Consider the following 27,448-nt stretch of genomic DNA (forward strand, 5'->3'; position numbering starts at 1 on the left):
ATTTAGACAACAGTGTAGGTGGATTCGCATCTCTGAAATTGTCTGTAGTGTGTGAATGGGTGTGTGAGAAGACCGGCATTTCGTCCGGTGTGCGGTGTCCCCTAGGTTAGGCTTCAGGCTCACTATTGCCCCCTTTCCACCAGAGCTGGTTCAGAGCTAGTGCTGGTGCTAGTTTAAAGTTTATTTCACTGGCAAGCCTTCTAAGATCCAGTTTGCCTTTCCCTGGGCTAGAGAGCCATCACAGAGCCAAACGTGGCAAATTCAACGTGTACCTGGAGCTCCATGTAATTTGTATAGAGGTTGCAATCGAGAATAAGTGAAAGTACATAACATTATTTTATCATTAACACAGAAAAAAGGTAGCCTTAGCATGTAGCTACCTACAATCATGTGTGCTGATAATTTAACATATTGTGGTAAAGTAAAAATGTATTAAACATTGATATACTTAAGGTACATTGTCAATGGCGCTAACAGTAAACCCGCCCCAGCCCCACCCCCAGCCCCAGACGCAAGTGGTTCTTAAGTCTAGACCAGCCGAACCAGCACTCAAATTGCCTTGGTGGAAAAGGGGCACAAGACCCTCTGTAGGATAATCAGATGGATGGATGGATGGATGGATGGATGGATGGATGGATAATTTAAGCCAGTAAAGCTACCTGTGTTGAGAGTTCGAAATCATGTACAAAATTATATGAATGCTTTCTAAATCGTCTGGACACCTTTTTCTATAGATGTGCATAGAGACCCAAGATCCCATGAGACCCGGTAAAAAAATGTACTAGAGGAGGTGTTTGTTTCTCTTTTTTTTAAATGTTTTTTAATGCAAACAGAGTAAGCAGTCCGGTTGTGAAGTTAGCAGAACACAAAATAGGCCATGTCCGTTAAGGTGGGAGTGTACTTGATACTCACGCAGCTTGCTCTAAGCATGCTCTATTCGTCATTAGTAACAAAATATTCTGTAAATAAGCATCATTTTTGTTTTTATGAATGTTTTATTTTGTTTACATTGTGTGTTTTTATCACAAGCTGGTATGTTAAAAGATATATAACTGTATGAGTGAACAGAGACAGGATTCCAGGCAGAAGTGGGATGTTAAAAAATCCCACTCTAAACCAATATCTGATCAATATGAGGTCACTGTGAAGTCAGACTGTAGTGATGTACTGTATGCCTATTTTAGCTGATTACCCACGTTGATTATTGTGTCAACATCATTTGTAGCAGTTCAGTGAGTTCCAGTATGTTGTACTGTAGTCCTGTGTGTATAAAGATGGAAGCATCTGCTTCAGGAACGTACGATATTTACAAAAGGTACGATGATGATGTTTCTTGTACCTTACTGAAACCTGTGAGGTGTCACCATTAAAGATAAATTATATATTATATTAATTTTAACATACTCTGAAGATGATTTTTAAGACAACATGAAACTCAAATGGAACGTCTGCACTCTACTGCACTCTACTCAGACACATATTTAGTCTTATTTATAGGACTAGAAATAAATCTTAGAATAAACATAGATTTAGTGTCTTATTTAGATATATGCAGACTTTATTGCTTAGGATTGTTTACAGTAACAACCATTCAAGCAAACACCTAGAAAAGGCTCCTGTATTAGGAATGGAATGGTATGAAAAATCCTTCCATGATAATTATTATATATAACACACACTGGAGAACTTGCTAAACTATATATTTGTTTTAAATCCATGTAATGGATGCGCTCTTAGCTTTTAGCAGTTTTATGAAACAGCTTCTCTGAGTTGTTGATCCTTGGAATTTTTTTTAAAGAAGTGTGTGTGTGTGTGTGTGTGTGTGTGTGTGTGTGTGTGTGTGTGTGTGTGTGTGTGTGTGTGTGTGTGTACATGTACATGTACATGGCAGCTCAGTGGTTAAGGTGTTGGATTACTGATTGGTGTGTGTCCTTATAGTGTGTGTGTGTCCTTATTGTGTGTCCCCTCTCACCAGATGGATATACTTCATAGCCTTACCTTTTTAACACAATTCTCTCTCAATCAATGATGCTACATCTTGACCCAGACACACTAGGACAGGCCACTGTGACAGCCCTGTGATTAGAGCTAAACATGGGACACACACTTTTCCCACAATGCACTGAAAACATCCTGGAGGTGCTTTTGATGTGAAAGGAGAGGAACTCCTCTCAGTGGTCAAAATGAGAAACACTGTAATACTCAACTCACACACAAGCACAAGCTTCTGTTTTACTAAAAGATGGCGAATCTCAGCAGAAACCTGACTGACCAGATATTATATAGCTCACTTGTACCAGTGTTTGTCACACTGTAAGCATTTTGCAAACATAAATTTGGGGTGTGATGACAAATTTGTGTGGGACACAGTGCTGGCAACCAATTACTGTTGCAGCAATGTCAGGGCGTCATTATATAACACCTAATAATCTTTTTTTAAATAAGAAATCCTGCATTATGGCTTCAATGTTAAATATATTGGAGTGTGTTTTCTTTAAAGCTGCAGCATTCATCTTCATCATAAATTCATTCAACAAAAAATGAAAATTCTTGTCAGGAAAACAATTTTTTGTGTACTGTGAAAGGATTTCCCAAATTTCGCTCATACAACTAACCAAACAAAACAAGCCAATAGGAAAAAAGGAAACTAAAATCTAGTTGGTTTTAATCTAGAAATATCTGGTGGACAACTACACCTGTTTCTAGAAGTTGTGTTTATTTAGTTACTTTGTTCGTGTGCTGTGTTTAATTTTCAGTAAGATTTCAGGTAAATTTCTAGGGTAATCACTGTAAATCAGTCCAAACTGTAACATGAATTATGCTGATACTCAAAATATTTATATTTTTATACATATTTATAGTTTGAGGTCATTGATGGTTCACAATAGCTGTTAACATTTTAGGGTAATGTGGTCATTTTGTGTGTGTGTGTGTGTGTGTGTGTGTGTGTGTGTGTGTGTGTGTGTGTGTGTGTGTGTGTGTGTGTGTGCACAACAGACTGCTCTGTTTGACTTGTTTTGACTCGTTCGCATATCTATTGTATGTGCGCCTCCTAGTGGTAAAAATCTAAATGCCCCTTTACTAACACTTCAATAACAGTACCATGAGGCACCAGCTACAGTGCAGTAAAATATAAATTAGCATCATATATCGTACATATTGCCAGAAACCTGTCAATCTGGGAAAAAAGACATAAAAACCAAAATTACTGGACAAGGATATTTTTCTCTTACTGGCATATAAACCTGAAAACAAAACTGTTATGAATATTAATATTTGAAGAACAGGCATCCTAAATGACATGATAGATATATGGTTTATATAAGTAAAATGAAATAACACAATTTGTATATGTGAACACATTAGTCAAATACAGAACTCTGAAAAGGAAATTAGAAAAGGACTGAAATTTACAAACAAAAATAAAAACAGTACAAAACTCGAAAAAAAAACAGAATCCTGGTAGAGAGTGAAAGAATTATGGAAAATCAGAAAAGCATGATACCGAGGTTGTCAAAAAATAACTCAAGTGAAATAACAGAGCAAATAAATCAGACAGTGCATTTAAATTTAGAACAAGATTCATTTCAACGATACAAGAGCAGCTGTTACTTTTCATCTTAGAAACCAAATATTCTGAATATTGGGAACATGGACAAAAATTGTAGATGGTCCAGTCAGTGTTATCTGATGAATATAAGCAACTGCTGTCAGAAGGAGCGTATTAATTCAGAGGTGTCCAGTAATTCCCATAAAGACCAGGGGTAGGTGCAGGTTTTCACAACAGGTGGAATCAGGTATGGCTTTTCCATGATTTGAATGAAAATGCACAAACAGTGACTCTTTCTGGACAGCTTTGTTTTATAGATCTTAACTCATATATACTTCAGTCAACAATGAATCTGAGCAGTGTCACTGAGATTCACCCTTTGGGTAATGAGTGCTGTTATCTGCTGTGCTTCGGTCATCTAGATCATCTACTAGATGCAAATATGAAGATCTTAATGCTGTATTTGAAAAGACACCTGAGTTCTCTTGGCTGAGTTCCACTTTGTTTCAGTTTTCCTCCCAGTACAGTAGATGGCAGCATTAAATCTGATTTAAACAGCCATTTGGAACCTGCTTTAAAATGCTCACAAGAGCTTAAGTTAAAAAAAGACATTTGGTGATATCATTCTTAAGGCAGGATGGAGAGTGATGTAAGGTCATGTGTGGTGTATATTACTAAAAGCTCATCAAACATTAGGAGATCCTCTACATTCAGGTCAGACTGAGCCTCAAATCTAAAGTCAAATTTTCACACAAAGAAGTCATTTGAGTTGCAGTCATACAAGATCGTCTCATTAACTCACTACAAACAGCAAACAAACGCAAAATCTCTTGAATAACATTTGGGAACAAAATTCTTTTTCAGTCCAGGATCTTACTCCAAAATGCTTGTTATGGTTTACTGTTCAAAAGTTTGCGTTGTTGTCCATAGATAAGTACAGACATCCAATCTTGCCTTCCACATTCTGTAAGCCACACTACATAACTAGATTCAGTCACAGTGCGTGCTCCTGGCAAAAAGCGGTGACATAGAAATAGAAATACTGAAAAATAATAGTTTTATTTTAAAATGCTTAGCACTTTTACAACAGCTAAAATCTCTCTATGACAGAATATAAAAACCACATTGCACATTTGAAAGAGGCTCAATCACGTTGTTCACCAAATACACAGCAATTGAAAGAAAGTAATTTCATGCGAATATTCAAGCAGTGCCATGCAATTAAAACCATCCATATTTACAAGCAAAACTGCTTCGGACACTAAAAGTGTTCACATACGATGGCATGTAATATGTTACTGTATGGCAAAGCACTAATCAAACTCACCCAAACTCCTGATAGTTTTAAAAATGTTTCTCCGATAAGAATTTAATTTTAGTGTAAAGAAATATTTAAAGTGATGAACTGCAACACCAATTTCTCTTGCAGGGTCAAACATAAAATAAAAGTGCGTTGAGATTTGAAGTACATTGTAGTAATTGTTCACAAAATAACAGTTAGGTCCAACTCAGGTTCTAGAGACTTCAGTACATTCACAGCACTGACACTGAACCACATAGCACAGACGTACAGGAACTCTGTTATCCAGAATGTTAAGACTAAAATGAGTTAAGCACAGAGGTCAAGTTCAACATTTCTAAACACACCATTCGATATAAAAATACCTAACACATTTGGTTGTGCTTGGACTGCATATTATTTTACTTGGACAAAAATGTCTACCAGTAAGCAGACTGGCCAAACCTATTCATACTAAATTAAACAGAAGACAGCAGTACCTTTGTGTATTACTGCAAAAAAAATACAAGTCGGGTGGACAACATGTTATTTTAAATGTTATAAGAATCTATGCAGAAACTAATCCAACTTTCCAGGCTTGTTAAAAATATGCCAACATTTGGCAAATTGCAGACCCAGACTTAGACAAGGCTTTGACTAAATTGTAGGTTTCTTCAACAATCTGTACAGAACATTTTTTCCCCACAATGTCCATGCTGATTAGCACAGTCCTCCTGATCAAATAAATGTGCCATAAAGAGACATTGAGCCAGTGTTTATGTTGTTGAAGTGGAAAGAGAGTGACCTATGGTGTGTTAAGGCAGTATTTCAGTCCCAGCTGTTAGTATTTTATTAGATTAAAGCCTACTACTGATGACATCTACTTCCGAGCCCGAGACATACGACGCCAACTGGATCTACCTCATTTGGATTACCTACATTTCCATCCTAACATAGTTGACACATATCTAAATAGCATGCATATTGGCAAAGAGCATCAGAGAGTACCACTCGATATTTGACTCCATAACAACCTGGGATCAGGTGACAGTTGGGCTGCTTCCGCCCTGAGCGAACATGGCACACTTTTAGCTACAGGCAATTATACAAAACCATGACAAAGTGAGCAGTCTTCACGTTCAGAAGTCAGTCAATGCAGCGACAGACCAAGTGTTGGTGTTGAATGAGGAGTCAAGCTGGAATTTGACATAGACTTTGTTTCGTTTGCTTATTTAGCTGCAAACCGTTCTGTATAAAAATATTTATTTAATCCATGCATAATCTCATTGAGAAAATTATTTTAATCAGTTCATTTCCCATTATTTCCAAGTCCAGGCTATCCCATTTTTTAAAACTGCCAAAAACTTTGCAGAGGCTTCAGTCAGTGTTACAAATGTTATAATATAACGATAACAGTAGACATAAATACAATACGTTAACTTATTGTAAATATGCTATGCTAACTTTAGCCAGCTAACTAGCTATTACATTTGTATAACCATTGTAATAACACAGTACCATGCCCAAATCTGATGCTATACACCCCTGTCTTCAGTAATCTCTTTATCCCGATCAAAGTTCAAATACTATGGCAGGAAGGCAGAGATAACCCCTGGACTGTAGGCCAGTTCATTATACACATTTACAAACTCATTCACAACTAGGAACTAATTTACCATATCCAGTCCACATGCCAGTGTGATGTCGGGAGAGTTAAGGAAAGCAGAGTGCCAGGAAGAAAAGCCAAGCGTATGATTCCACAGAGACAGCAACACGAGCTCGGTTTAAACTGGGGGACCCTGGGACCCTCTGTTCCAGAGTGTCATCCTAATACAGAACAGAAAACTCCAAACTGTCATGCAACTATTCTAACAGGATGCTGGGTAAAAATAAATATATAGGAAGACTAAAATAATGTTTTGTGTATTGCAAGAGAAAATCACAGCTTATAAAGACATGGTACTGTTTTGTTGAGGAGCAAGCACAATCTGTTCTGTGAAGATTCGATAACTCATCTTGTTTTTATTAGCCTTTATCAATGCACCAAACTAACTAAGAAATGATACTTTGTGTTTTTTTAAGAAAATGAATCAATTGATAATCTCCATGCTGATGTTTACAGTTGACTTATCCACCTTATTTGTCGACTACTTACTATTTTATATTTTACAGATACAACTGTCCATCAAGAATTTGGCTGATGAGCAGGATGGGCATCAGCATGATCCCCTGATACAGAGGAAACATCTGCATAGGAGTGTGTCCTTTAAAGGATGTGAATGTTTTGGTACTGACCTGAATAAACACATAACATTGACACAGAGTAAGCAGCTTTCCTCTGCTCCCGTACTAATAAAGAGATTGCTCTCTATCTACACCCCAGTACAGACTGTAAGAGGAGATGACAGTTGCTTATGTAGAGCGTTGCTACCTGCTGAGAAACGAATAAGACAACAGGCACGACTTTGCCGACTGGCAGCCCAATGTGGCACGCTTCCTTTAACGCAGCAGTTGGGTTTTAGGTAACTTTGTGCAAGCTCTTTTCCAGCATGACAGATTCAGCAATGAGACTTAAAATAGAACGGGAACAATGGCCTGAAGCACACAACATGCCGACGTTCTGGCTCAGCACACTCACACTTGGACAGGTAATTAATTCCACTTGTGCCAGTGGGGTCACAGAGAGTCGAATGGGCATCAGCCTTAGGAGAGACCACAGGTGTCTCATTAGATCAACCAATGAAGAGGCTCAAGCCTGTGGATTAAAGAGGATCTTGTGCTCTCTGAGCTACATAAGATCCACTATGATCGATATGCAAATACAGAAGGTTTTAAGATAAATGTGGTTTGTGTTAAACGGAAACAAATCTCCAAATTTACGACCTACTCAAACCCTTACAGGTATTACAGTGGCATGTCAGTGCTCATTCTCTTGAAGTCAAGAAAAAAAAAGCCAGAAACACAATGTCCTCTGTCTTGAATACTTCCCCATGTAAGAAAACTCTCAGGAACATCTTTATGGCTGACTGTTATGAACAAAGTAATGAGTTCTTCAAACAATGCTAAAGAAACGTCTGTTACCAAATTTGTTACCATGAATAATCACACACTTTTTCTTTTCTCCCTTATACACATTCTCTCCCTAATTATTCTTAGGTAATTCCCATCTGCCAGCCAGATCTCCCTTTTACATGACAGCTACCAACTGGGGAGATTGCAGGCCAACACATGCTTGAACACACGGAAGCAGCTTTTTTAATGTTGTGCATGTAGCATCACAGGACAGAATAAAATTGACTTCCCAATGCCATTTACACTAAGCATGCACTGATCGAAGGTGGTCCGTTTTCTTACAATTCCGAAGTCGTAACTATCAGCCCCTAACTAATACTGATCTTAGTAACTAAGCCAAATTTCTCCAAGCTTCGGCTGCACATTTATGTGAAACTTTAGAGGAGTAATGGCAACAGGTTGTTAATCATATGCTCAGTGTGAGATTTGTGTTTGCTCAAATAGCATCACATCACATTACAGCATTAGGCATGTCAGTGGATCAGAAAACATGTCCTATCTAATCCAGCATTGCAGGCCAATATCCACCACTACTTTATCCCAAATTCACAGCTCATATATAATAACATAGATATACACTATAAAATGTATATTCCTAAAAGACACAATTTGTAACTTTTATCACAAGAATGTACACACTAGATGATTAGACATGATTAAACTGCAACACATGCAATCAACCACACTGCAAAAAAAAAATCAGCAAGTTAAAATGTCTTTCATTTTGTCAAAATAATTTACTATTTCAGGGGGCACGGTGGCTTAGTGGTTAGCATGTTTGCCTCAACCTCCAGGGTTGGGGGTTCGATTCCTGCCTCCGCCTTGTGTGTGTGGAGTTTGCATGTTCTCCCCGTGCCTCAGGGGTTTCCTCTGGGTACTCCGGTTTCCTCCAAAGACATGCATGGTAGGTTGATTGGCATCTCTGGAAAATTGTCTGTAGTGTGTGAGTGAATGAGAGTGTGTGTGTGTGTGTGCCCTGCGATGGGTTGGCACAGGATCCCCGTGACCCGAGATGTTCGGATAAGCGGTAGAAAATGAATGAATGAATGAATTTTCTATTTCTTTTATGAGATTAGTATAAATTATGAAATAATTTATAAAATATAATATAAAATAATTTTTAGTATAAAAATTATGAGATTAGTATAAACCAAATACAAGATTATTACGACTATTTCAAGGGATAGTTTACTGGTTTCAATTCTGTGTAAACTTATACGAACAGGTAGGGGTGAAAATGAAATCCAATATTGTCCTGACTCATTTTATATCAGATTTGCAGTCTCATAAGCATCAAACTTATGGCCGCAGACGGTGGCCATGACGATTCTGGAGTCAGAAGCAACAGTCAACATTCTTACACCGCTGGGACATCTGACTGAGGCCATGACCTAAAAAATGCACTTCTAAGCTTGAACATTTCCCCAAAATGGCGTTAGTAATGTGATGATAAGTGCAGATACAATGTTACAAATAATGCAATAAGGCTTTCAGTGTGTGAGGCATCTGCTAAAGTACAGAGAATTATTGGGCAGTTATTTAATTATAATTATAAAATAATAATAATCAAGCCAGTTTTTAAGGAAACATTCTCTTATTATCTTTGACGTTCTGGATGAAAAATGCGTTTACATCTCCATACATAAAGGAATACATCCGTCCCAACAAGGCAGATACTGCAAAGTGTGTAATAATATTTAAATAAAATATTATCCTATTAGAGTAAACTGTAATAAAGCTCAAGACAATAATCATACATAAATCCTTCTCAATCATTTATTTCATGAGTAATAAAGACAGCACCAATAAGCTTTTCATTTAAAAAAGAAAAATAAATAAATAAATAATCAGACTATGATCAGAAAACAACAGCATGAAGCTCAAGACAGGCCAGCTGGGGCTCTCATTAAACCAGAATGTTCTCCTTACATCTCTCACCCACTGTCCAATCCCTGCCTGGCTCTTGCAGCACGTCCCTGAGTGTGTAAAAAAAGCCCACCATGTGTGTGTGTGTGTGTGTTATGTGTAGAGAGTGTGAGTAATCTTGTGTAATATGCATACAGAGGAGCAGAGGGGAGCAAGAAGCCTGTGACTCACTGAGGAGAAGAAGTATAAGATTAGAACACAACCACTCTCTCTGCCTTCTCTGAACACACACACACACACACACACACACACACACACACACACACACACACACACACACACACACACACACACACACACACACACACACACACACACACTCTTACTAACATCACTGGTGTCTGTCACTTCACATTATACTCCAGTACTCTTTAACATATGCATGTGGACCACAACACAGCCATATGAGGACAATGAGTGATATAAATGATTGGTCAAAAAGTCAGAAGACAGAAGTTCACATATTATTGTATAAAAGTAACATCGGATATAAAAAAAAACATGCACTGAACATCAACTGAACCATTCTTCGCAGGTATATACTGTATTGTATGTTAAAATATACATTGATCATTCATAACATTGGAGAAGTGAATAACAATAATTATCTCAAAAAATAAAAAAAAAATCAATCAAAGTCGATGTGTTGGAAACAGAAGAAATGGGTAAACGTTATCTATGATGGCTAGACAACCTGGTCAGTGCATCTCCGAACAACAGATTTTATGGTGGGTTCCGTATCACAGTGGTTACTACAGACCAGAAGGCTGTTAGGTCTGATCCCCCAGAAGAGCTGCTGAAAGGTGTCTGCACGCGCAGTGCATCGCAGCTTGCAGCATACAAGGCTGCGTAGCTGCAGACCAGTTAGAGTACCAACAATAATAAAAAAGCTCCTACAATAGTGCCCCTTTACTCCATGCTAAGTTTCTCAAGTTTGATCCTTTAGTTTTATGATAATAATGTAAAGCATGGGATAAGGACTGTCGACTTGTACTCCGTATTCAGCTCAAAGTGTATGACCATTCTGAGAGAGACCATCACAATGATCGGATTCAGTAGGAGAAAAGACACAAGCTGCAGCAGTCCTGCCTCCTTACCGTGTCACCAACCTAAATAAGTCTGGCTTCATATTCAGTCTGATCCTTTATCCTCTACTTTCAATGTCATAGAAACAACTGCTAACATTTTTTATTCGCCAACATGTGATTTGCTTTTATACAAAACCATCCAAACACCACAGAATATTAAAGAACACAATTATATTGTGGGTTGATAAAAATGCTTTACACAATTATATCAAATAAATAATATCTACAGTAGATATCTAAATAATATCAGATATCTAAATGATATCTACTGCACTGAATCATATCAGTTTATTAAAACATTAAAAAAGTGATACTTTACGTTGCTTTTCTTGTCCGAGTCGTCCATTCAACCCCCTGCTACACTCCACACGACACTGAGACTATCTCAATCCTGTCTCAACACAAGACTAACGCTGAACCGACTGTCAACTTTTCATTACGCTCACAGCAGCTCCATGGAATTTTACAGCAAACAAAAGCAAATGACTTAAGGCAGAGGGAAAAAAGCTATTTTCTTCCTGTCAAAAATAGATCTTTGCTTCGAAAGACAATTAAGGGATAAATGTTAATCCGATTACAGTTTAAATCAGTGTGAAACATTTACTCTCCAAGCATGATCCAGTTACAAAGGAATGACTTCTTTTGGAGGTTTGTACGCTATCTGGGGGAAAAAAAAAGGAACTACGGTTTAAAGCCGTTTTGTAGGGAATTATAGGGTTCTAACGAATATTTTAAACTAGGCTTCACCTGATTTACAAATAGGGCTGTGAGAAAATCTCCTCTATTGTTTTGTTCATCTAACTCACAACAATATGAATACAACTATGATAACAGATTTTTTGAGTGCTACTGTTCTGAAACTGGAAATCACAAACAGTCCATATTCAAATTAAAAGTGTATATGATACTTTTTCACTATTCAGTCACCCAGCATTAATGCAGGAGGTCAGTAATAATTAAATATAATAAATGTTTATCAGTCAATCTCACAGTTGCTGCTGGTCACATACTGTAGAGTGGTGTCTACATTTTATACCTTTTAGAGACTCCTGTGAAAAGGCCAAAGCACTCAGTAAAGAAAAAGTAATGCAGGGGGTGTTAAATCACACCGTACAATGCACTTTATGAAAGGATAAGGAATAAATACTAAAAAATATTTTTAAAAATATCCCATGCAATCTATGGTAAATCTCAGTTGTCATTCACTGGTGGAATTAAGCAAACAAACTACAGTTCTGGTTTCATATATTCAAAGAAAAGGTTTAAAAAACATAAACAGTTCGTCAGTTTTTTGTTTTTTTTTTTACACAAATATTTACATCTTCAAAGTAAATGGTGATTTCAAACCATTTCTGTTCTCTGAGATTCCCCAATTAAAATGAGTTTATCTTCAACCTCTAAAATTCTGTGTAAACTTATCTGAGCAGAGCTAAAAATCCAATATTGTCCTATTTCTAGGGATAGTTTACTGGTTTAAATTCTGTGTAAACTTATCCTAACAGGTAGATGCGAAAATGAAATCCGATATTGTCCTGACTCATTTTATATCAGACATGGTGATAAACTAATTAATTTATATCTACCGATTGAAAATGTCCAATAAGTCTTTACAGTTTACCAGTAAAATGGCTTACAGTTGAAATGATAATAAAACAGTACATACAAAAAAATCAGTGAATGAAATATGGGCCAAAGTGGTCTGACTTTAAAGAAATGCTGTGTGTGTGTGTGTGTGTGTGTGTGTGTGTGTGTGTGTGTGTGTGTGTGTGTGTGTGTGTGTGTGTGTGTGTGTGTGTGTGTGTGTGTGTGTGTGTGTGTGTGTGTGTGCCTTTGGGACCACTGCATCGCATGCACTTCTGTATAACTAAAAGATGTTCTTTCCCCATACACAAGTATGACTTCCTCGCCAAGGAGCAAACACAACTAAGCCTGGTGCACGTTATATAAAATCATCAATATGTCAGAAGGGCGCAGAGATATGCTCATGTCCGACCTCCAGTCCAAAGTGTTTTTGATAGAAATTTCACCTGTTTAATGGATACTGAGGATTCCTTTACAAGTAGGCTTGAGCAGTGTTGAATTATAAATCATCTACAAGTTCTTGAAAAGGATATGGCTATTGAATGATTCATCCTGCACTCTGTACTTTACTTATATCGCTTACAAGAAATCACTAAACAGTTGCTGAGATAAGAGCAGTTAGGAAAGGGAATTTTTCCAGTCTGGTCACTTTCATGAATGATAAATGTGAGATGTGTTTAAAACTGGAAAAAATGTTCCTTTAGATGTCTTTACGTTACTGCAACAAAAGCATATGTTATAAAGACACAGTGTTTTGATTCATCGTAAATTTCTAATCAAATTACTAAACATTCTTTTTCTCAGCTCAAGAAATTGACTATATATCAATAGTCAGCTACCAATTGGGCTACCAATTGGAAGGTTGTGAGTTTGATCCCAGGTTCAAACTCACAACCTTCCAATTGGTAGCCCAACACCTTGACCACTAGGCTATCACACGACTCATGATGTTCAATCATGTTCACACAGTCAGCACAAAAAACTCCATCATTATTATTGGACATGGGTCATGCATTTCAAATCACATTAATTCTAAAAATAGCCAAACAAAAACAAAACAAAAACCCAATTACAAAGCCTACAAAAGCTTCAACAACTTTGTATGTATTCATACTTCATGTTAAATGTTTTCCTGTAGTAGTGAATTAATATTTATTTAGATTTTAAAGTTATTTCGATTTTAAGAACTGCCTATTATAATCAAATATAGAAAAAAATATGTTAATACTTCAGCCAATTAGAATGCTAAATGGCAAATACTGGATTTAGTTCCATTATTTTTGGATCAGTTTTTTATTAAAATGTTATTTTTCTTGTTTAAATGCTTAAAGGTATAAAGAGAGTTCAGAAAATGCTCTTTATAATGTTCGATATAACACAATAAGATATTTAAGAGAGCAAATATCACAATGAAAAAACTTCTAGAAATGCATTACCCTTACCTTAACCTTAGTGCTAACAATGCATAAGCAGTCCATTGTGCTCAGAGCATTCACCATCTCCTCCTAGCAGCGCTGTGTCTCAGCCTGAACAGTGGCACGGGAGTGTGCATGTGAGGCATGGAAACATGAAGCTCGGTACAAACTTCTCATCTGATCCAGTGCTACACATCCACACCAGCTCAGCTCTGACCCTACTGCACTAAAGCACTCACACACCTCACCATCACATATTAGTTAAGTCATTAGTATAGTCCAGTAGGATGTCCAAAAAAAATTTTTTGGACAAAAAGAATATGATGGTCAAAAGAACCAAGTGTGTAGCTTCGCTTTTTCCTTGAGAGGATGCTGAGGAAAACCCTGCACACACATTTCTGTGTGCCTGTGTGTGTGTTAGACAGAGACAGAGAGAGAGCGAGAGAGAGAAAGAGAGAGAGAGAGAGAGAGAGAGAGAGAGAGAGAGAGAGAGAGAGAGAGAGAGAGAGAGAGAGAGAGAGAAACACAAGCAATAATCACATGAATGTGAGGAATTAATGAGTTATTACTAATGAATTAATAATCTGATAAATGCACATACTCCATCAGAAACCAACTACTGCAAAAATACAAAATGTTGTATGCACACACTGTGGGACGATCTTCTTTTTTTTTCATTTCTTTTCAGAAAAGAAAAGAAAAATACAAAAAAATTGTAACCTTTATTACATTCATTCTGAAAAAGCATGTTAAAGAAGATGAATCTAGAGGTCTCATAAAATAATACAGCTTCTAATGCTTCTAAAGCTTCAAATGAAACCAGTAACTAATATTATGTGTCACCGAATATAATCACTCAACATGATTAGACAACAGCCTCCTGGAGGTAGCGTTGTTTCCTTTAAAAAATATAAAATATTTCTCTAAACTATATTCTTTATGTACTGTAGAATTGTATTACTTTGGTTTAAGTTAGATTGGATGCAGTGGAGTTCAAATTAAAGTTAAACCTTTAAAAAATTTAAGTTAATTAAAATGAAACCTTAAATACGGTTCACGCTGCTTATTCGGTCAATTAAATGAAATCAAATTAAAATTTTATTTGTACACAGTACAATCATACACAGTATGACATGTAACGAAATGCTTTTTATGACTGTCCTTCTTATATAAAAATAGTATAAAATTGTAATAAAAAAGAGTAAAAAAATAAAAATTTAAATGAGATACAAATAGAAACAATAGTAAATAGAAAGTATATGGAAGTAAAGTAATAATATGAAAAATATATATGAATAAATGAGTATGAACCTATTATTTTTATATATTGTTATAATTATTCCTACCTTGAAGTTTAGTCAATAGATTTTTGGTATAGTCTTGTGGTAAGCATTTTTGACCAGTACACTGGCTTTCCATTCACCCAGTGCAATGGAAATCAATTGATCAGACATTTTCAATCAGTACAAACAAATGAATTGATTGAAGATAACACCTTCAGATTTTAGATGCTTATGATCGAGCACTTGGAGCGTCTCAAAGAGAAGAAATGGGTTTGATATCACCAGTTACTTTGAAGATAGAAACATTTGAGTGAAAAGAAGATATTTTGGGGGGTTTTGGAGCTTTTCTTTGAATATATCGCTGCTACTTGGCTAGGTAAAAACAGAAACTCTTATGAAAAACTCTTATTCTTAAAGCCATATTTTCCACTGACCACCACTGTGGAGTGTTTTACAAAAAACTACGAAGAAATTCATTCAAAACGTTCAAAATTTCCATACTTAATATGCAACCTTGTCCGGATTAGACATTTGTTCCATTCAAGGTGATGGAAAAGCCTTGTTTGGGACGTTAGTTAAAAAAGTGATTTCAATAAACATAGTGCATATATACATGACATGAGTATTGTAAATGTAGTGCTTTTAAATACCCAATATTGCAATAATATCATAAAGCATTATATAAGGCTAGGAAATAATCACTGGTATAATCAGCTCAACAAATATCAATGCAGGCAGCAAGACTACAGAGCAACAGCAGAAACACTCATGCTGTTTGTACCACACCATTAACCATATAATTCACCATTCAAGTCAAACATTTTAGGAATATCTTCAAAGCAAAGATTTGATTGTCTTTTGTTTCAACATACAAACATCCTGATAAGCAGGTTATCCAAAGCAGATACCAGAAGTGTTTTCAGATATAAACCTAAGCTTATCTGCAAAAATATGCATGATCTAATTCTTCAGTATTGCTAAGATAAGATGCATTCACCTTCAAGCATGTAGGGTGGTTTTATTTATGTAGGGTGGTTTTAATTAAACCTGACGTGCATGTTTTAGACAACAAATACATTTTGTCTTCCAACTAGTTTGTATCACATTTTCTACAAATACTATAAGTAGATTGTTCAGAAGAAAAAAATGATTAGCCATTAAATGGAGTTCACACCCTGCTGTCACATGCTCTTTTGAACAGAAAGGAATGTGTAGGCGGGGTTTACAAAAGCACAGCTCAGTGAAAGAAAAACTAGTGAGACTGCTGTGCTCAAGACACTGAGACCCCTCCAACTTTCACCTTGGGAAATGGAGAACAGGATGCCGACACGTGTGTCTTTTTTACACGTCTAGACTTGTGGTATTGTGAGAAGGTTCACTCTAGAGGTTTTATCAATTATGTTGTGGAGCTACTACTGAAAACAAGAAGTCTCAACCAGTGAGTGGGGAAAAATCTTCATGAAAAAAGTAAAAAGTAAAAAAGCTCTTACAAAAGTAAAATTTCAGTGAGGAAAGCCTGGAAGATGTTTCTGTGCTTTGGAAGATAAAAAAATTCCTCTGGTAAAAGAAAAAAGATGGAGGGTTGCAGAGTCCCATGATAAGTTTGCAGTACATTGTAAGTTGTAATAACATAATTTCCCATTTGATGTGCAAAGTGGAAAATAAAACATGGATGACTTCTCAAAACCGAGGAGTTTGTTTGCTCTGTTTGAGAACGTAAGCTCATAAGAAGCTAGTTTAAGGTATAGTTTCAGGCATGTGTGCCTATTGGTTCTTTTCTATTATAGTCACCATCAAACATTCATGGAATCAAACTGTATCACAACAACAACGACAGTGAGTAGCTTAACATCAAGCTAACCAGCTGACCAAAAGCGAGCACTCCTAGCAATAAACTAGCAGGCTTACATCAGATAAATCTTAATGCTGATGATTAGCTGCTCAAAACAGAGAGATGATTCGCTGTGGCGACCCCTGAAGGGAAAAGCCGAAGGGGAATGTTACACTGTTTACACTCTGAGCGGCTATGTTGATCTGATGTCACTTTGTCACTAAATGTACATTTACATTTACACATTTGGCAAATGCCTTCATAAAAAAAAAATACCTCTTTATACTGGTTCACTAAGTCACAGAATAAGAATACCATCAAATTGGTCATTTAAGTACTTCAGGTACTTGGATATTGTTTTAAGACTACCAGTGATTCAGCAGTTTGAACATGTAGAGGAAGATCCTTTTACCAACCCAGGTGGCACAATAGAGAAAAGTCTTCATGTGTACCTTCCATGTAAGGGATGGTAGGACCAGTTGAGCAGTGCGAGAGGATCTGAGGAAGTGTGGTGCAGTGTGGGGAGTGAAACGAGCTTTAAGGTAAGTGTGTGGTGGTCCATTTTTCGCTTTGAAGGCAAATTTTCCATGTTTTGAATCATTCATGGCAGCCTAGCAATGGGGTGGTGTGAGAGAACTTAGGAAACAAGTCATGCAGCTTCATTCTGGATCAGTTGCAGAGGTTGAATTTTGCTCAGAGGCAGTGCTGTCAGGAGTAAGTTGCAGTCCAGTCTCGGAATGACAGGGAACTGAACAAGCACCTGAGCAGTCTGTGTTGATAATGGATGAATACCGAATTCGTCATGAGCAGGGGCGGTTCTAGGATTTCATCTTTAGGGGGTTTTAGCCCTCAGTGAGAATTTAAAACAAGAAGAGTTTTATATTATACATTATATGACTACATAGTAAGCCAAAAGTTTTATTATTATTTAAAATGGCAAAAGTGGTATTATTTAAAATGGCAAAAGTGGACACCAAAAAAGTCTTGAATCAAATCAGTTCATGTATGTGTGCATTCTCTACATTGTGTCCAATTAATGAGTCATTAATAAAAAAATATTCACAAGACCAAATCAATAAATGTTATTTTTATTTAGCATTGAATGGATTGTTCGCATTAATATTTTGTTTTTGCTATCAACTCTGAATAGTAATAAGAATAGTGAAATTTCACTGCTTTTGGTTGCCGTCTTTGCGTCTTTCCGCCGATTAACGTTATAGATAAATGCCTCCAGCTCTGACTGCGCGTGCACGCTGCGCATACCTGTGCTTTTCCGTTCAAATAAAGCAAACAGCTGATGACGCACTTTTGAAAGACTACAAAGCATGCGCGTAAAAGCAAAGTAAAAAAAATCGCTCTTGGATCAAACTGAAATAATTTTCTTCCCCATGTCCTGCATTTTAACAACATTTTTGTTGTTTATTTATGAAAGTAAAAATTCAACTTTTAGTTTTAGGGTGGCTGATATCACAGACAGGGGGGCTGAAGCCACCCTAAAAAAGGGCTAGAACCGTCCCTGGTCATGAGCCTCTCAGATTAGCAGTATGAGAGGAAAAGGACAGATGATTGTCCATAGGTACCCTGTGGTCTACAGGTAGCTGAGAAAACTAACCCAAGCTGACTAGTTGAGAGTATAAATTCAGTGGCTTTTTCCAGTTGTAGGCAGGGAATTACAGGTTATACCTTTACCTCAAACACAGCATAGCCATCCAGATGACATGTCTGACCAATCAGATTTGAGAAATGGCATATGTTCTCATATGTAATTGTTGATATGGTCAAGTTTTCTGTAAAGAGATGTTTATTATGTGTTTTTTGGAAAGGGCTCTCCAGGGTCAAAAAGTTGTTCATTCAAGTTTTCCGACAATTAGAAAGTCTTCAAGACAGAACTTACAAATACAACACACTGTGCTTTTAGTTTTCTTTACTTCAAGAGAGATTAAAAAAAGGACAGATTGCTAGTAAGGGGAAAACTGATCAGCTGACCCTACACACCCCAGCTACCATCTTTTCTAGAAACTCCCATCTAGTAAACGCTTTCAGTCAGTGAAAACAAGCTCCACATATTAAAACCACATATTATGCACTGACAGCAGATTTTGACACTTTTGTTATTTCCAAGCTTGTGTGTGTGTGTGTGTGTGTGTGTGTGTGTGTGTGTGTGTGTGTGTGTGTGTGTGTGTGTGTGTGTGTGTGTGTGTGTGTGTGAGTGTGTGTGGTGCCCTTGAGCATAGTGTTGTCCTTATGTACCATATTGTTGCCCTGTTGTACCATGACAAATTCCTTGTAAATGCAAATGTGCTATATAGTGATTAGTAAAGTAATTCTCATTGTGTAACTATAAATGTTTTCAAACATGCAGAGGAATAAAACACTTGCTGAATAAAATATCTGTTGTTATTAGAACTGTATACATTCGCCCTCTTTCTCACTTATTCATTTGGATTTGAGCTTATAAACACAAATACATTTTAATACCTATACATGCTAATGCTCTTTGATGCAGACATGTATGGCAAGTTACACTGTAAAGATTTACATTTCTATATTAGTGATTAACTGTAAAAGGTAAAGATCACAATACAACTGCTTGATACACGTTTGAGAAAGAGGTGGTTTCTCTCTGCACAAAAGATATTCATACCTTTATACATTTTTGTATATTGTATATTATTGTAAAACTTCATCATATTCATCCATGCATACCAAGGTCATATCCATTTATAGGGTTGCTTTTAAATATGGCCAATTTTAAACATTCTGGATGTTAAAATAGGCAGATAAATAGTAAATACACACTCTACCATTAGAGACTCTTTCCTTCTTCCTCTTGTCAAAGACAATTTCAACTTATTTTAGTAAGAACGGCTCCTTATGCTGCCTCAGCAAAAACAACACGAAGAGAACTCTGACCGCAAAGATTACAAATTACAAGCAAATCTCAAAAACTCATCAGTGAACATGGCTGTAATCAGTGTGTAATTAGTGAACAGATGCTTACCTTACTAGTGTGGGTTTCTGATGTTGCTTTGTTAGCAGGAGAACAAGGCTCTGCTGGTTTCGTGGACTTTGTAGACTCATTCTGCTTCTCCTGTATAGTCACTTCATAAAATTCCTGGATATCTAATTAAAGGTAAAAAAAAAATCCAACTATATTTCTTTGCCAAAACTCTTAGGCACACATACTGTACGTACACAGACATATACACATACATACATACATACATACATACATACATACATACATACATACATACATACCTACACACACACATACATACATACATACATACATACATACATACATACTGTACATACATACATACATACATACATACATACATACCTACATACTTGATCTGATAGATTCTATGGACAAAAGTTTGTGGACACCTGAGCATCACAGCTATACAGCTATATGTGAACACACAGGGTGCCGTGGTTGGTGTGAGTGTTAATATATTTCCATAGAAATAATATGGAAGATATTCTCATCTAAACCACTTACAAGTCAGAATCAAGTCCGGTTGAGCAGTTCAGAGATGAGTAATAGAAAGTATTTGAAATAAAATACGCATGATTTTTACCAGTATCCAGGGATTTATTCATTAACAGATGTACACTCCTTACTTGATGTGCTTTTTAATAAATTCCTTATTCATTCATTCATTTTCTACCGCTTATCCGAACTTCTCGGGTCACGGGGAGCCTGTGCCTATCTCAGGCGTCATCGGCATCAAGGCTAAATTCCTTATGACATTTAAAAAAAAAAAAGAAATGTGCCACATTTTATTATTAGGTAATTAAGTACATTAAATAATGATATAATAATTGTTACAATCATTTAAAAATCTCCCTTGCAACAAGCCACAATTTTCAACAACTCAGGAATAACTTGATTCTCTGAATGCTTATTTTGAGTGAATTATTTAACCTATTTTCTTTTACACTTTTAATATGCATAAAAAAACTGTGAAAATCTCCTGCTTCAGCAAAGCTACAGGGCCAAGTGCCTTTCAGTGTTAATGGACCACTCTTTGGAAAGTGTACCTGATAGGCCTCTACATCCTGTCCTACAAATCCCTCCACAGCTCAACTTACTTACTTCACACACATACACACACACAGAGTGAGAGAGAGCTCTTACTTAAAATAGAGGCATGTTATTGGAGTGTTACCATGAAGTCAAAGATTTTAATATACTGTTAGATAAATAGATTTTTACTTTTTGTTTGTTATTAATGATGAATTCATGTTGCAGTTCAGTCCAGCTTAAGTTGTTTTTTTCCAAGCAGGACCTGGCTAACGAGCAGAAATTCCAAACCCATCATAAAGCCACAAGACAACAAACAACTAAAAATACAACACATCAAGTCAAAATATTCATTCATCTTCAGGAACTTATGTACCCTGGTCAAGGTCATGGTTTATCCGGGGTCTATTCCAGGAACTCTCTGGCCATAAGGCATGAACACAACCTGAATGGAACAGTACTCCACTGCATGGGAACACACACATACACATAGTCACACACACTTTGACACCTAGGAGACACAGGCATGAAGTTAACTTTAATTTGTCATACAGATAAAAAAAAAAGACTGAGAAGAATGAGTAGAACTAAAAAGAACACAAAACCCATTTCCACACTGAGTGCCATAGCACAAAGTTCCAATATCCTTCTACAAAGAACAGAACAATGCTCAAGGAAGTAAACAGAGCCAAATGCCCTGCTGCTTGGGAAAAGGTACAGACCTGAGCACTTTCTCTTGCCAGTAAACCACTCTGTACTGGCAACCGGAAGGTTGTCAGTTCAACTCCCAGCACTGACAGAGAGCCACTGTTCAGAGTGCAATCTTTTCTAGAGAAAAACACTGGCCAGGGAATGTAATGTAATTTTAGAACAAAACTGTTTTTAGCTACAAAAAATTATGATGATTATCACCTTCTCCTTTCTGTTTGAAATAAAATGACTTTCGTTGCTTCATCGTGTGCAGTGTTTACTGTGTTACACATCAGTCTAAGCAGAGCAAAGTGACTAAAAAAATCGGTCCTTAATATTATCAGTAATTACAAAAGATAAAAATCTTATATATTTTAAATAAGTAGACCCTTATATACATATTTGTATTTATATATGATTTTCAAAGCCCATTCAAATGGCTGTATTTCAATAATGCTGAATTAATTCTAAATTTCTGATTCTTATAAACATTAAAAAAAAAACATTACAGACTGTTATCTCGACTACAGAATAGCAATATCTGTATTAAAGAAAAATGTAAGTGCATTGGATCTGAATGATTTGAAAAATGTCTAAATCCAAGTCAGCACATTTGAGTTAACCATCTTCCTACAACTCAACCTCAACTACAAAGCTTCCTAGCACAATTACAATGTGACACCAAATAGTATAGAGATAGTAAACCACAGAGACTGTAACACCAGCTGTCAGTGTACATTATTATATACCATGTCAGTGTACATTATTAAAAGACTCAGCTTTTTGCAAGTAAAGTACCTGATTGTGTAACAGAGATGAGCATATATATAATAACAGAACATCATTATTAAAGATATGGTACGGGTAGCCTAGTGGTTAAGGTGCAGGACTATCAATCGGAAGGTTGTGAGCTTGATTCCCATGTCCCATGTTGTGAGCTTGATTCCCATGCCACTGCTGGGCCCCTGAGCAAGGCGAATAACCCTCAGTTGTATAAAAGAAATGAGATAAAAATGTAAGTCCGCTAAAATGCTATAAAAAAACATCATTTACTAATGCTGATTGACATAAAAAGAAGAAAGGAAAAATATCTCTATATAACTCTGGGAATGATGTTCAGAACGAGATACTGTAAAAATTCAAGAGTTGCCCCTCTATTTGGAATAATATTTCCACAGTATGTAAACATTTCAAAGTTTTCAATATTGTATGAATAGGTCAATATTGCCATCATTCTTTCATTCGGAATAGTTGAAATATGCATCGAACCTTTGTTATAGCAAGTTTATTAACCAACATCATTATGAGCTAGCCTTATGAAGTGAAGATTGAAAATAATATTATGACTTCTTGTAACTACATACCCTCTTCTGTGCAGCATTAGTGACTGTACCGTTAACATTCAAATTTAACCCATGTCTCACATAAAATGACATTGAACCCCATAAAATGACAATGAATCTTCATTAATAATTAGGTTTATTTTTTTTCAAAAGATATTCAGACTGCTAGAGTTCTGATATATTTTCTGCATTTACTTTTCTCTCTCTCTCTCTCTCTCTCTCTCTCTCTCGCTCTCTCTCTCTCTCCCCCTCTCTCTCTCTTCTTAAGAGCAAACCCTAAAGCAGACTTTGAGTGCAAATACCTGCTGCAGGTGGGGGGAAAATAGTTGACATTGCTGAATGCAGCTGCTGAGTGTGTGAAATATGCAGTCGTAAGGTCAAACCTGTTTCACCATTTCTGTCCATGCAAAAAGCAAAGCACAACAGTGGATTTCTCTTCATTTCACCATGCAAATGCTTACCTATCAGGGCATGGAAAAGCGAGCTCTGAAACACGCTGATAACTCTGTCGATGGAATGTCGAAGCTGGGCATCCTCGGGCTGATTCAGTTTTGACCTGTATTCTTCAAGGAGTTTCAGCGCTTGCTGTGTATCTGAAAAGTTCACATGAAAAAAAGCTCACAAACTGAGGCATAAAAACCATCAGCACTACATGATTTATGGACTGTAGCACAGGTTCCCAGGCCTGGTTCTGGTGTATCCTGCCTGACATGTTTTAGTATTTTCCTTGCTCTATTACACACACTTCAACTTAAGAAGGATCAAGTGAGCAGTAAGTAAGGGCAACACTTATAATATTTGTAAGGCAGGGGTAAACTCCTGGAATTCGTAAGAGGACATATAGAATGGTGTAATAATACATAATAAGAAATAATGGTGCTCAATTACAATAAAAAGCAACATTACATACATTCAGTAGCCATTTTATTAAGATAACGGACACTGGAAAACAACTCCGATTGCAAGTCTGGTCCATGTTGACATTATTGCATTGCGTAATCTCCCATTCTAATCATATCTCAAAGGTGTTTACCGGATTCAGATCCGGTGCCTGAGGTACACTAAAGTCATTCCTATATTCATGGACCAGTTAAAAACAACTTATGCTTTGTGATATTGCACATCATTCTGAAAGTGTGAGTGTTTATAGTCATTATAAGATGGTAAGACTGTGGACATAAAGAGATGTATGTGGCCAGCAACAATACTCAGATTGCCATTAAGGGACCCTGTGAATGGCAAGTACAACCCTGCACCATTACACCATGTCTACCATCCATGGATTCTTGCTATTGATGCCTGATTCTGACCCCATTGTCTGCAAGTCACAGCAGAAATTGAAATTTATCAGATCAAGAGACATTTTTTCTATTGTCCAACTGGCTAGTTTTGGTGAGTCTGTAGCCTCAGGACCTTAAACGTCTAACGTTATCTACTCACTGCATTTGTAAAGTGTGACTATTTGAGCTACAATACTGTATACTTCATGTCACATTGAGTAAACTTATGAACTCTCATCAATAAGGTTCACTGGACTCACTGGATGTTTTTTAGTTGGATCCGTTCTTGTGTAAACACAAGAGCCTGTTGTGCATGAAAATCTAAGATCAGCAGTGTCAGAAATGCTCAAAGCAACAACCACACCATGGTCTAAAAACACTGGGTTGCTCACATCGAACATCAGAATGGGAAAAAATCCCAATTTTTGTTTCATGTGGAAATTTACTGAAGCTCTTCACGTGTTTATTTATTGTAAACTAAAGGAATAAAAAATAATAATACGAGAATCATGGACTTACAAACATGGAGCATTACAGAGTTAAATTCAAAAATGGAAATGTCATTTTATCACAGGAGAGATGTAAAGATGCACGAATGCAGAGTGTAAAAAAAAAAAAGGACATTTTCATTGTACATTCTCACCTTTCTTTCTCACCGGCATGATCACATCCAATGCATCAAGTCAAACACTCAGTAAAAAGGCTACAATGACTCGTCTGAACCATATAAAAGAGTAAATCCTTATGTATAGTGAACTGTTCACGATGCAATAACAGTAAACGGTCAAATAAATCCTCGCAACTTTTCCAGAATGAAAGCAAGAAGTCCAGTAACTCCAGTGAAACACACCGATAAGCCTTATAAAATAATAATAATAATAATAATAATAATAATAATAATAATAATAATAATAATAACGGATTAGAGGTGTTAAGCTTATACAGCGTGTATAATGGCTTGCATTAAAACACACTGTTGCCAAACTTCCTAAACTGAATCTGTCCAATACGTGAACGCGTCCTGCAAAGGCACGCAAAAGTTTTGGCACTCTGATAAATAAGCGCTCAGAAACGCGTCTTTAGTCGCTCCCTCGAGTCCTGCCCGGTCCTGTGGCAAACTTCTCTGGCTCTGCCCCTCCTCTGCTGTCCTATTAGCTGCGTCCTAAAAATCCAAACTTTCCTCCAAAATGGCGACCTGGATATGGAAATGAATCACAGTGAGCCGACTCCCAAATGTCCCCTTGACTACCTAGGTAGGTGCACTCTGTAGGGCGTGTGTTTAATGTCCTAGGCAGTACATGATATGTCCCTCAATGAACTAGGGAACGTCTATGTATTGACGATGTTAGCTAACATAGGAAAAGGGAAAAAATACTTTTATTATTTAGTAATACACTAGATTCGCATTTGTTAACAATTTTATAGATACGTTTTTAATGCTATAAAGAACTCGAGAGATTATAATAACATAGAAATAATAAAATAGAATCCAGTAGCTGCCAATTAACATGTGATTTGCATAATGTTAATTGGTAAGCAGTCATAATGACAAGAACGGTGAAGTAAAACTATCCCTATTCTGGTTTGTCACAGTGATTCAGGAGAATATTCTAATAATACAGGGGGCAAGATGAGGTAATTTACCCCTGGTGGGACACCAGTCCATCTCAAAGCACTATGCCACTTTCCATAACACACCCATTCACAACAAGGGGTAATTACTGCAATCAAACTACTACATACCGACATGATTCTGGACAGGGGAGGAAACAAACAAGCCCTGAAAAAACTATGAAAAAATGATTAAAACATGTAAAACTCCACACAAATTATGCAATGAGCTCAGGATCAAACTGGGGAGCCTGTTGTTTAAGAATATCCTAAAGTTTAAGAAAGTCAATAGTTAATGAATAGGAGCACATAAGATGAAATAGTTCAATTAACTCTAAATTAAATTAAAAATGCATTGTGTCTGTGACTACAGTGAAGAGATTACAGCATGAATGACATGAATGATATTCAAATTTAAGTTTCTTAAAATAATATCTGAATAGTGTTGAAGAAGAAGTAGTTAAAATAACAACCAAAAAGAATGTCAGCAAATTGATCTAAATATAAAGGGAATTTTATCGTTGTATTAAAAAAAATCACATTATATGATCTAAAACACATTTTATATAAACAAATACATACTACATTCATATGAAAGTATATTTTTAAATGCCAATAAGATCATTAATGAGGTCTCTGGATTTTGTATGTATTGTATATATAGGCTATTAAATTAAGGATCTTCCATCCTTATCCAGCCCATTGTTTGTGTCATTCATGTTTTATTAGCATTTTCTGTAGGGTATAATGAAGTAATGGAATATCACCTGAAATAATATATTAAAGACATTTTTCATAATGACATATGTGAAATGCTTATTATTAAAACTTTATAAGTACTTTGATCAAGATTGATAGCACTGAAATGTTTATTAGTGCTAAAAGTGCCTTCATTACCTAGATCCTGCAATAAAAATAATGATAAATAAATAAATAATAAATATAGTTGATCAAGTGCATTAAATCACAAGAAAACAAACCTTCATTATTCCTGTTTGTAATTACAATGTTCTATCTTTCTATCTGTATAGCTATTTTGCCTGAATCCAATTAAATAAATAGCCATAGAAAGGCATGATTGTACTTTTAGTTGTAGATAGAGTTGTACCTTTGACTGTTGATCAAAATAGTCAGTGAGAAGTGTTTGTCATTTTCCAATACAGAATGAAAATCAGTTTATTAAACTAAACAATAGTTTAATAAAAAAAAATGTGCTAGTTGAAGCATCATGACTTCCATTAGTTGTTTTAGTCTGTGAAATGATGTTGTGAGACATGAATGCCAGTCACATGAGTTCAACACAATGCCAGTTTGGGCGAGATAAAGCCTGTCTCACAGAGGACAGTGGTCTCTTTTTTCTCTAACACCTAAAGGACAAAGAAGTTATTCAATAGGTTTACAAAGAGTACAATGATATGAGTGATCATAGTGACAAGCGAGAATGTTGAGGAAAAAATTAACTGGTG

General features: G+C 36.3%; 1 protein-coding gene across 5 annotated transcripts in view; it reads right to left on the bottom strand.

Moving 5' to 3' along the window:
- The window catches only part of dlg1a (discs large MAGUK scaffold protein 1a), a 115,103-nt gene extending 89,565 nt beyond the window's left edge, over positions 1-25,538 (bottom strand). For 2 of the 5 annotated variants that reach the window (XM_027146842.2, XM_027146841.2), the window contains exons 1-3: positions 25,015-25,538; positions 23,553-23,684; positions 20,027-20,148 (exon numbers count right to left, since the gene is read on the bottom strand). In XM_027146842.2, coding sequence (XP_027002643.1) covers positions 20,027-20,148; positions 23,553-23,684; positions 25,015-25,033 — 273 coding nt within the window. In that variant the 5' untranslated portion in view covers positions 25,034-25,538. The remainder of the gene's footprint in view (positions 1-20,026; positions 20,149-23,552; positions 23,685-25,014) is intronic. The other 3 variants (XM_027146845.2, XM_027146844.2, XM_027146849.2) reach the window with 2 other exon arrangements.
- Between the last annotated feature and the right edge of the window lie 1,910 nt (positions 25,539-27,448).

Source organism: Tachysurus fulvidraco, chromosome 5 (assembly GCF_022655615.1).
Source record: "Tachysurus fulvidraco isolate hzauxx_2018 chromosome 5, HZAU_PFXX_2.0, whole genome shotgun sequence".
NCBI lineage: Eukaryota > Metazoa > Chordata > Actinopteri > Siluriformes > Bagridae > Tachysurus > Tachysurus fulvidraco.